At 57.4% G+C, this 11,339-nt stretch overlaps 3 protein-coding genes across 3 annotated transcripts; 1 reads left to right on the top strand and 2 right to left on the bottom strand.

Moving 5' to 3' along the window:
• The first annotated feature begins 82 nt into the window (after positions 1–82).
• Positions 83–4,627, top strand: TM7SF2 (transmembrane 7 superfamily member 2). The gene is made up of 10 exons (XM_082748426.1): positions 83–343; positions 738–934; positions 1,023–1,077; positions 1,473–1,667; positions 1,749–1,852; positions 3,071–3,190; positions 3,278–3,446; positions 3,686–3,766; positions 3,854–3,976; positions 4,253–4,627. The coding sequence occupies exons 1-10, from the start codon at positions 292–294 to the stop codon at positions 4,411–4,413; spliced, it is 1,257 nt and encodes a 418-aa protein (XP_082604552.1). The 5' UTR covers positions 83–291; the 3' UTR covers positions 4,414–4,627.
• Positions 4,628–4,784: 157 nt separating this feature from the next.
• ZNHIT2 (zinc finger HIT-type containing 2) lies at positions 4,785–6,158 on the bottom strand. Its single transcript, XM_082748427.1, has one exon. It carries the CDS (start codon positions 6,025–6,027, stop codon positions 4,834–4,836), a length of 1,194 nt encoding a protein of 397 aa, XP_082604553.1. The 5' UTR covers positions 6,028–6,158; the 3' UTR covers positions 4,785–4,833.
• A 3,583-nt stretch (positions 6,159–9,741) lies between these two features.
• Positions 9,742–11,333, bottom strand: FAU (FAU ubiquitin like and ribosomal protein S30 fusion). Its single transcript, XM_082748431.1, has 5 exons — positions 11,161–11,333; positions 10,816–10,898; positions 10,581–10,725; positions 10,087–10,142; positions 9,742–9,917 (listed from the first exon to the last, which is right to left on the bottom strand). The coding sequence occupies exons 2-5, from the start codon at positions 10,888–10,890 to the stop codon at positions 9,792–9,794; spliced, it is 402 nt and encodes a 133-aa protein (XP_082604557.1). The 5' UTR covers positions 10,891–10,898; positions 11,161–11,333; the 3' UTR covers positions 9,742–9,791.
• Between the last annotated feature and the right edge of the window lie 6 nt (positions 11,334–11,339).

Genomic DNA, 11,339 nt, shown 5'->3' on the forward strand with positions numbered 1-11,339 from the left:
GGGGGCGGGGCCGGCTGGGGGTGGAGTTGTGGGGTGGCTCGGGAGGCGCCCGTGGCCGACCCGCCCCCCGAGCCGATTGGCTGGATTGCTGGGCCCAGGATGAGCCGGGGGTGGGGCCATTTAAAGATCTCGGGACGCGGGTGGTGGTAGTCCGAGCGCGGGGACCAAGTAGGTTCCAGTGTAGCGGTCTGATACCCCGCGTCACCAGGCTCATGTCCTCGGGATGAGGCGGACCGTGTTTCTCTGACGGACTCTTGTGTACCCCCTCCCCCCCTCGGTGGAGCGGAGACCATGGCCTCTCCTCAGGGCTCCCGGCCTCCGCTGGAATTCGGGGGACCCCTGGGTAATGGGGCAAGGGTGGAATCTGGGGTCAGGCTCAGCGAAGTGGGGTGAACTGCAAACGGCTGTGGGGGGGTGGGGCAGAGGAGCAGGATCTGAGAATGGAAAGCTTTGAAGGGTGTCCAGAGGCAGAGGGATCTGGGGGTTGCGGGGGACTGGGGAGGGGGCTGCAGAGCACCGGATCTGTGGGGGGTTGCACCGAGAACGGGAGGATCTTCGGGGGAGTAAGGGGGCCGAGCTCAAGATGGGGCCGGGCTGAGGGCTGAGAACGGGGTAGGGAAGAGGGCAGTGGAAATGTAGGTGGGGGGCCCTGAGGGGTCCTGGGCAGGGAATGCGGAGGGGGCCGTGGCGGACAGCTGCGGAGCGGACGCCCGACGCGATCGCCCCCGCGTCTCCAGGCGCCGCGGCGCTGATGCTGCTGCTTCCTGCCACCATGTTCCACCTGCTCCTGGTGGCCCGCTCGGGCCCGGCGCGCCTCCTGGGCCCACCCCCCTACCTTCCGGGGCCCGAAGTGCTGTGGAACCCGCAGATGCTGCTGCTGTGGCTCACTTGGCTCGGCCTTCAGGCGGCTCTCTACCTATTGCCGGCGCGCAAGGTGTGGACTGGGCGGGGGATGGCGGGGGAGGCGGGCTGAGGGGGGGGGTTCACTCTCACCCCTTATCAGAGCCTCTTTGTGCTCACAGGTGGCGGAGGGACAGGAACTGAAGGACAAGAGTCGCCTGCGCTACCCCATTAACGGTGCATGGTCGCGGGGGTGGGGGACGGATCCCCGCGCTGGAGTTGTGCCTATGGGGGTGGAGCTCTAGACCCAATGGAGAGTAGCCCCCAACCCCAAGCTCCGTTAGATGCCTGTGTTAGGATCTGTGCCCGGGGTAGCCTTGGGGGATTCAGTGTCCCTCTCCACGTCCCTTGTTCTTCCACACCTACCCGCAGCATTTGCTCTTACTCTGCACCAGAGCAGTGGTTGGGGAGACCCCCTGAAAGCCAAGGGCAAGGTCATTGACCTCCTTGGGCTTTGGACTGTGTCTGTGTGTTGCCGGGGCGTGTGTGTGTGGGGGGGGGGGAGTGGAGGGGAGGGGAAGGGCGCAGGTGTAGAGGCGCAGCCCCCAGGACTCATTGTGTACTGGTTTCAGGCTTCCAGGCCCTGGTGCTGACAGCCCTGTTGGTGGGCTTGGCTGTGTGTGCCGGGCTGCCTCTGGGGGCGCTCCCAGAAATGCTCCTGCCCTTGGCCTTTGCAGCCACCCTCACAGCCTTCATCTTCAGCCTCCTTCTCTATCTGAAGGCTCTGGTGGCCCCTGCCTCAGCTCTGGCGCCTGGGGGGAACTCAGGTGAGAGGGGTCCCAGTAGGGTGCAGATAAACGCAGATGGGGGGGTGCTCGCTCGCGACTTCAGGCTCCGCTGTTCTCCAGGCAATCCCATCTACGACTTCTTCCTGGGACGGGAGCTCAACCCGCGCATCTGGTCCTTCGACTTCAAATATTTCTGTGAACTGCGGCCTGGCCTCATCGGCTGGGTATGCTGGGCATGGCTATGTGGGCCAGGAGGAGGGGGCGGGGTGGGGAAGCAGTGCTTGGGCAGGGCAGGGCCGGGCCACTATTGCACAGATGAAAACCATTAGTCATTCATCCCACAAATACTGGTTGAGTGCCCTGGACACTACTCTAGGTACAAGGAGACAAAAGAGAAAGAAAGTTATAGGAAAGCAAAAAAAAACAAACAAAAAAAAAACCCAAAAAACAAAACTCTGTCCTCACGGAGCCTACACGCTAGGAAAAACACACGAAACATAAGTGAAAATCTGTACAGCACAGCAGGGGTGCTATGTGCTGGGGAGAAAAAGCACGGAGGGAGTTAGGTGAGCAGGTGCGACTTTAAATAAATCAAACTCAAACTCTATTTTGAGGACAGGAGAGGCTGAGGCTATGCCACCTGCTGGTCCTAGCGGTGTAGAACTTGAGACTGACCATTGAGACTGATGGATAGCAAGCTGTCCATCACTAGTGGCCTTGAGGACATGCCAACTGTGGTTATGGGTTATAATCACCCATGCTGGACTGTGGTCACAGCTTCCCCAAGGGTCTCTTGGGCAGCGTCCCTCATGTCACCCTGGAGACCAGAGGTGAGATGAGGCCAGGGCCTGCCGTGGATCTGCGCCGTGGCCGCCGAGGCCACTTCCCCACGTGCAAGGTGGGATAAAGTGAGAACTTGCTGCGAAGGTTCTGGTGAGAGTTAGAAGTGGTAACGTTAGTGACAGCTTCAACCCAGCGCTATCAGATGGGTTTACTCATGTGTATTTGCTGTGAGCTAAGAACATGCCTCGTGTCAACAAGTCCAACAGCAACATGAGGCAGGTCCATGATTAACTCCATTTACCACATGGTGTTGCAGGGAAGGAGCCTTTGGAGAGGGAAAGCAACTTGCCCAAGTGGGAAAGCGGAGATTTAAAACCAAGCCTGACGTGTCCAGTGGCTTTCTATGTTGCTCTCCCCAAAGGAACATTACAGGTCAAGGCGAGAGCCCACGGGCAGGGAGCCCCTCTGGACGCATCCGTGGCAGTTTTTGCCCCTGGGTAGAGAGGCTGGATTCATTCAGCAAAGGGCCAAGGACTTAGTGGCCGAGAGCCGAGAGAGAGATAAGGGGAAAGGCTGGCCACTACCCCGCTAGGTGCTGCCACCTCCGTGGGGGCAGGCTGGGGACAGACTGCCCTGTCCCCCCTCTCCCACGTCCCCAGGTCCTCATCAACCTGGCCCTGCTGATGCAGGAAGCGGAGCTTCGGGGGACTCCCTCACTGGCCATGTGGCTGGTCAATGGCTTCCAGCTACTCTATGTGGCTGATGCTCTCTGGCACGAGGTGAGGCGGGAGCGGGCGAAGAGGCAGGGAGGGCATTTGAGGACCGCATGGGGACTAAGCGGGTGTCTCGGGGTCCCATCCCTGCAGGAGGCCGTCCTCACCACCATGGACATCACACACGACGGGTTTGGCTTCATGCTGGCCTTTGGGGACCTGGCGTGGGTCCCCTTCACTTACAGCCTGCAGGCCCAGTTCCTGCTCCATCACCCGCAGGCCCTGGGGCTGCCCATGGCCTCCGTCATCTGCCTCCTGAATGGTCAGTCAGGACGGGACTCCTCCCCCTTTCATTCATTCCTGCCTTTTCTTCAGCACCCTGTAGATACTAAGCCTCAGGTGCTCCTCTAACACAGGGGTGGCGATGGGGGGGGGGGCGGTGTGGGGGATGGGCTGGGTCCTAGGTCTACAGGCAAAGGAGTCTGGGCTGCGGGTGAATGGTCAGGGTCACCTAGAAGGCTCTAAACCTCGACCCTGACCACCTGCCCATGCCTTCCCCAGCTGTTGGTTACTACATCTTCCGGGGAGCCAATTCCCAGAAGAACACCTTCCGGAAGAACCCTTCTGACCCCAGAGTGGCTGGTGAGCTGGGCTGCCAGGAAGCCATGAGCGAAGCAGTGCAGCTGGGCTCCTGCCGGTTCCCCCATCCCACTCCCTGTCTTCCCCCAGGCCTTGAGACCATCCCCACAGCCACGGGGCGACAGCTGCTGGTGTCTGGGTGGTGGGGTATGGTCCGCCATCCCAACTACCTTGGAGACCTCATCATGGCTCTGGCCTGGTCCTTGCCCTGTGGTGAGTGGCTTGGGGGGGCACGGAATGGGGACCACACATGAGGGGGACAGAGGTGGTGACCACAGGATGCCCCATCTGGGTGTGGAGGTGAGAACAGGGATGTCCCATCCCCTGGCAGAGGGAGGCGTCAGGGAGCTGGGCCTCTATGCCTGGCTTGCGAGCCAGCACCGCCCTGCAGACCTTCCAAAGGAGCCCGTGTCCCTGTGAGCCATTTGATGGGGAAACCTTTGTGAACTGGGGGGCTGCTGGGCGGTCACAGCCTCTACTTCCCCACAGGAGTGTCCCACCTGCTGCCCTACTTCTACGTCCTCTACTTCACGGCACTGCTGGTGCACCGCGAGGCCCGGGACGAGCAGCAGTGCCTGCGGAAGTACGGCCTGGCCTGGCGGGAGTACTGCCGGCGCGTGCCTTACCGAATCCTGCCCTACGTCTACTGAAGCGGTTCTGCTCACCCGGGCAGGGCAGGTGCCCACCCGTCTGTCAGTGCAGCCAGCACCAGGAGCCTGGGCCCTGTGCCGCTCTGAGCTCCAGCAAGCAGGGACGAACAGTCTCGGACAAGGGCTCTGGAGCAAGAAGAAATGCAGCCAGTGCCCAACAATGGGAGTGGAGGGGCTGCTCTTCCTCCTGGATAAACATCTGGAAGCCATGGTACCACTTCCCTCCCTTTCTGGGGCCAGGGTGTTTAAAAATTCGCTGGGTCAGCTCGGATCCAGGACAAGCTGAGAGGTGGCTTTGGGCTGGAGAGTCTAGGGATGCCAGGGGTGGGGGGTGGGGTGGACAGAAGCTGTGGGTCAGAAGCAGGCACTGCTCACAGGGCAGACCAGTCACAGCTTTATTAAAGACAGGGAGATCCCAGATCAGCCCGGGAGTTCCTCGATGAGAATTCTTGGAGCAGGTGGCAGGGGGCCTCCCCAAAGCCGCTCCAACTCCCCAGTGAGGGCTGCCACCTCCTCTGCCGCCACAGCATGGGCTCGATGGGCCCTGGCACAGTCCAGAGCCAGCGGCATGAGGGCCGTCTCATTTTCATTGGTCCAAGCCAATAGGAACTGGCACTTCTTCCGCGCCCGGTAGAGGCGATCTCGCTCCTCCGTGGCCACGGCCTGCTTCCGGGCCCGGCCTAGGGTCTGTGCCAGGTGCCCCAGTGCTGCCAGCGTGTAGCCCTTCTGGTCTGCTGGGCCTTCGCCCATCAGGATGCGGGCAGCTTCGCGCATGGCACCCCGTGTGCCCAGGGGCCCGGGAGGATGCTCGCCTGCTTCGAGCACCTGGGCTGCGGCCTGCAGGGCTTCCTCGGCAGAGGCAAAGACCTGCTGCGCACCCAGTGCTCCCGACACGCCGAGCAGCGTGGCACAGAAGTCGGAGACCAGTGCATCGTCGCCGCCGTGATACAAGGCAAGAGTGTGCGCGTAGGCAAACAGCACGTTGGGCAGCTGGAAGCGCACGAGCGGCGAGGGCGGGCTGCGGCTCAGGCTGGCCAGCGTGGGGATCCGGGAGGGCACAGTGGGCGAGCGGGCCTCGGGAGCATCTTCGAGAAACGGCTCGGCGGCGGCCTCCTTCGCTGGTTCCGGTGGGCTCCTCGCAGGCGTGGGCTCCAGCTCCGCAGGGTCACGGCCCGCGGCATCATCCACCTCTTCCAGAAGCCGCGGTCCGGCCCCGCGGCCCCACCACCACGGCCGCCACGGGGGCAGCAGCCGCCCGGCCTCGCCACGGCTCAGCAGCCGCTCGAAGGCCGCCTTCTCGGCCGGCGCCAGCAGCTCCCAGAGCCTGGTGAGGCCACCTGGTGCCGGGCCAGTCTTGAGGCCCGCGTCCTCGGGGTCATCCTCGGTCTCGCGTTGCTGCCGCAGCCGCCGTAGGGCGCCGGCCAGGCGGCTGGGTGAGGCGCTGCGGCCGCGGAGCTCTCCCAACACCTGGTCCCGGTAGAAGTCTTCGGCGCAGGTGCCGTGCGCCCGGTAGCAGCGCAGCGAGCAGTAGGGCACGTTACAGCGAGGGCAGGTGTAGCGCGCGGGCTGGGCCTCCCCGGCCGGGCAGAAACCGCAAGGCCCGGCCGGCTCCATGGCAACTGGCGCCCCGCGTACTAGCGAACACCCGCAGGCGGCCCCGGACAACTTCCGGTGCTAATCGGTTACTTCCGCCTCCTTGCGAGGCCAACGGAGCGTAAAGCCCCCGAAGCCTTTCGGCAACTTCCGCCCACCCTCGGAAGCCGAGCCCCGCCCCCGCTGCCAAATAGCTCTTGAGCAGGCGCAGGAGTGGGTCGGGACGCACGGGTCCCGCCCTGCGCGGGAGGGAGCGAGGGCCGGTGCCCGAGGCCCGTGTTTCGCTGGTACCTGCTCGCCCCCTAGTGGTTCTTGAAGCACGGTAAAGCGACCTGGCGGAAGCACCTCCTCAAAGGCCCCTAAATGCCCCAGGCCTATGGGGGATGTGATGCCTCCCTCCACTGGAAGGGCAGCTATTCTACTAGAGGACACAGACACATAAAGGGGAGTGCAGAAAAAGGGTGAAGATGGACTCCTTGGTCTAGACTCTGTATGTGTGTGTTGGAGGTATTTCCCCTCTTGAGAAGAAAGAAGCTTTAACAGGTATCTGAACTCCTGTATGATTTCCCTCCAAATCTATGGTTCGTCCAACTTTAAAGTGCAGAATCCATACTGGGTGCCAGAAACACACTGAGCAGCAAAGAGATGGGGTCTCTGCCCTAATGAAGCTTAGTTTGTAGAGTGGGGGGCGATAACCCACACAAACCATGCTAGGGCCCCCAGGACTTGGTCCATCACACCCATGAAAAGAGAGCTGTTTCTTTGGTCCCAAGGGATTGCCTTCACAATCCCTCGTATTTATCTCCTTATGGATCATCTATTTCCCTCTCAAGATCTGGATGGATTTGAAGACCATCAAGTCCGCTGGTTTTCCACATCCCATTACTACTGGTGGTTTCAGTTACGAGTCCCTTATCTGGTTCCCTTTCTTGCCAGCCATCCAGAGAAACCAGCCAGAGGAAGCACCGGATTGATCACAAGTCAGAACGCATCAGGCCCTTACTTAAACCCTTCCCTATACTTGGTGACCCTCCGTTGCCCTTGGACTCAAAACCGAACTCCTGTTCAGGTCTGACAAAACCACACAGCTTTGCACAGTCTATTCCCCACCTCCCCTCTTTCTTTGCAACACCCTCCTTACCTTGAGACTCTACCGCTTACTTGTTAACTACCTTCCTCACTTAACCCACAAGAATCAAATGTCTAGGGGCGCCTGGGTGGCTCAGTGGTTAAGCCGCTGCCTTCGGCTCAGGTCATGATCTCAGAGTCCTGGGATCGAGTCCCGCATCGGGCTCTCTGCTCAGCGGGGAGCCTGCTTCCTCCTCTCTCTCTCTCTCTGCCTGCCTCTCTGCCTACTTGTGATTTCTCTCTGTCAAATAAATAAATAAAATCTTAAAAAAAAAAAAAAAAGAATCAAATGTCTAGAAGGGAGGTGACTGACTTTTCCTAAAGATTACTAGAGATAAAAAGAGCCTGTAGGCTTGCACACTTCCTATGTGGCAGGTGACCTAAGACCTTCACATCCTGTATATTCTTCACAACTCTCAAGACATGAGAGCAGAAATTAAGTCATTTTAAGGTTGGAGAGTCGGAAAATAAATGAAGCAAGGATTCAAACTTAAGGCAGTCCAAGTCTAGATACAAGGTCTTTACCTCATGTCATACTGTATTTTAGAGAACCAGCAGGTTTGAAAACCTTCACAAAATGGGTGGGTGCGCGTGTTGCTAGGGGAACTTTGAATGAAGCCCAGAGAATCCACTCCCAGGAACACTACCAACAACCCACCAACCTGAGCTGTGATTTCATGAACGAAGTTAGCTGGACAGGTGGAGCTACAAACAAGGTCACCATCATGCCAAGGTCATCAGGCAAGGCTTTCTGTGGCAGCCACTTTCAGGGAACAGGCATGGGCAATGAAGTCCCAGTTAAGGTAAAATAAAAGGCTTACAGCCACCACTGGGCTGACTGCAAACAGATCCACCTCAAAATAGTCTTAAGTCCTAGCTGAGCAACAACAGGCTGCTTACAACCAGGCACAGGTACTAAAAAAAGTAAAAGTTCCACAAGGTCTCTTAACTCTTCCCCTCTCCCCCTTAACCTCAGGCCCCCCACCACTGCCTCCTGGCAGTCTCCCCTTTACTGTCCTGCCCCCTGCTCTTTTGCTGTATATTCAATAAATTTCATCTCCTTCTGCTTTGGGTGAATTCTCTTTCAGGGCCTGCACCACTGACTTCCCCCCCAATAGGGGTGGCCCAGATTTTCTCAAGTAGGGACATACTGGACCTGTGCCCTGGACTCCACTAAGGCCATAGCTGGTTCTAAGTTTAGGAAAAGTCAGACTGCCCTTCCCTGATATATTTTCTACCCAAATTTCTCTGCTGATGCCTCCATAATCCTCCCACAAGGATTCTTATCTCCTCTGTTCGAAGAACAAGAACAGGGTGCCTGGATGGGTTATTCAGTTAATGTCTTAATTTGGTTTCAGCTCAGATCTTGAGATGGAGCTCTGTGTAGAACCCCATACTTGGGATGGGGCTGTGTGTGTGTGTTTGAGCAAAGGTTCTCTACCTCTGCCCTCCCCTGCTCCATTTCAAATAAACCTTAAAAAACAGGGACGCCTGGGTGGCTCAGTTGGTTAAGTTGCTGCCTTGGGCTCAGGTCATGATCCCAGGGTCCTAGGATAAAGTCCTACATCAGGCTCCTTGCTCAGTGGGGAGCCTGCTTCTCTCTCTTCCTCTGCCTGCCGCTAAGCCTGCTTGTGTTCTCTCTGACAAATAAATCTTAAAAAAAAAACAAAAACATGGGGCGCCTGGGTGGCTCAGTGGTTTGGGCTGCTGCCTTTGGCTCGGGTCATGATCTCAGGGTCCTGGGATCGAGCCCCGCATCGGGCTCCCTGCTCCGCAGGAAGCCTGCTTCCCTCTCTCTCTCTCTCTGCCTGCCTCTCTGCCTACTTGTGATCTCCGTTTTTCAAATAAATAAATATAATCTTTAAAAAAAAAACAAAACAAAAAAAAAAACAAAAACAGGGACGCCTGGGTGGCTCAGTTGGTTAAGCAGCTGCCTTCGGCTCAGGTCATGATCCCAGTGTCCTGGGATCAAGTCCCACGTCGGGCTCCTTGCTCAGCAGGGAGCCTGCTTCTCCCTCTGCCTGCCATTCTGTCTGCCTGTGCTCTCTCTCTCTGATAAATAAATAAAATCTTAAAAAAAAAAAATTAAAAACAAACAAACAAACAACCAAACCTTAAAAAACAAAAAACAAGGGCGCCTGGGTGGCTCAGTGGGTTAAGCTGCTGCCTTGAGCTCAGGTCATGATCTCAGTGTCCTGCGATCAAGTCCTGCACTGAGCTTTCTGCTCATTGGGGAGCCTGCTTCCTCCTCTCTCTCTGCCTACTTGTGATCTCTGTCAAATAAATAAATAAATAAAATATTAAAAATAAAAAAACAAAACAGTAAAAAATGATTTGGCAGACTTGTCAAGTTATTTGGATTAGGAAATCTTCCCCAATTTCCATCCAAAGAGTTGCCATCTGGAGTTACCAATTTTCATGGTAACCCTTTCCCTACAGTTTACCACTGCTTCCCCAACCTGAGGCCCGTCTCTTCCAACCTGACAGTGCCAAGAAACCAGAACCAGGCCTCACTGTTCTAATCAACACACCACCAGCCCCAGAAGATACCCGAACAAGTATCTTCCCAAGGCCCTCCCTGTACATTAAGATGAAACAATGAAATGATTGAACTACGTAAGAGTTTTTATTGGGGGAGAGCCAGGATTACAATGGACTTAAGAGTTGGCATTGGGGCCCTTCTTCTTGCCAAAAGTGGGCACAACGTTGACAAAGCGCCGGTTGTACTGCATCCGCCGCTTGGCTCGGCCTGTCTTCTTCTTCTTTTTCTCCTGTTTGGCCACCTGGGAAAAGGGAAGGATCATCAGACCTCCCGGACCATCCCTTAGTCTTACCTCCAGGGAGGGAGAGGGCAAACAGAGGAAAGACCAAAGGTCTTGGCTTAGCTGAAAAACAAACAAACAAAACAAAACCTGCACACAAAACCCAAAAACCCCGAATACGGTCACCTACCTTGGGAGTCTGCCCTCTTACTTTCCCAGCACGGGCCAGAGAACCGTGGACTTTACCTGTGGTGGCAAAGAAGTCAGAACGCAGTTAGGAGAGCAAGAAGGCCCCACCCAGCAGAATCCTTTCTTCCTCAACTCAAGCCTTTAAAAATAAACAGGGACCAACAGGGGCTGCAAAGAAAGGTGCAGAGAAATGACCTCTGACCAGGAGTGTTTAGTACAGTACGTTCCAGGGTTTCACTTCAGTATCTTCCAGCCCAACTTTAAACAAGAGCTGAAAAGTACCTTGAGGGATCCAGTCGGACTTGATTTCAGTGAGCGAACAAGGGGCTAATAAGTAATTGAAACAGAACTAGGCTCTAGCTCCGTCTCCCATAGACCTCTTAGTGAGGAAGGTAAACAGGAACCACCACCCTGGGGTTAGGACACTGAACCCCACACCCCACACTCGTATTATGAGTTTACAGACATTTCAAAGTACAGTGCTCCCCAACTCACCTCCAAGCATGCGGCCGGCTACTTCCAGGGTGGTCAGTGCCTCCACTCCACACTGACCTAGAGTAGCCTCATCCTCCAGGGGCGTGCCCGCCAGGAGCACGACTTGATCTTCAGGAGCGATGCCCTCCAGCGAGGCTACATGAGCCTATGGTAAAATAAGGCTCATCAGCGTCCCCGCGGAGCGAGACTGAAGAACACAAAAGGACGGTGCCCAGGCAGCACCACACAGCCTTACCTTGATCTGGGCGACCGTCTCCTGGCCGGTCACCTCGAGGGTGTGTAGCTCCTGGGCGCGGACGAAGAGCTGCATGTCGGCGACTGACGAAAGAAAGGCTCATAAGAGAAGAATGCTCTGGGAGAAAGGGGGTCGGGGGGAGGCAGCGGGCCGGCACCGATCGCGCTGGGATATAGGTGGTCGCGGGATCTCACGTGGGTAAGGCCGGGCCTGCCAGGGAGGTCGGGTGGGGACCGGGAGCTGGCCCTCAGGACACACCCTCTCCCTCTGTCCTTCCCGCGCCCTCTGACTTCGCGGCCCACCTGCTACTAGGCCCTCCAGATCCAGCGGTGGCCCAAATCTTACCTGAACCGCGGGCACCGCAGCCGCTACCGCGAAGATGGAGTCGAGAAAGAGGAAGGAGCAGGGGCGCGCACGTCTACACTGCCTGCTGCGTGCCACGTCACTGCTGGGCGACCGCTAGAGCCTTTGGTTGTTGTACCGCCCACTGCAGTTCTAGCTCCGCCTCTTTACGCTTTGCGCAA

Source organism: Mustela nivalis (genome assembly GCF_964662115.1).
Source record: "Mustela nivalis genome assembly, chromosome: 9".
NCBI classification, from domain to species: Eukaryota; Metazoa; Chordata; class Mammalia; order Carnivora; family Mustelidae; genus Mustela; species Mustela nivalis.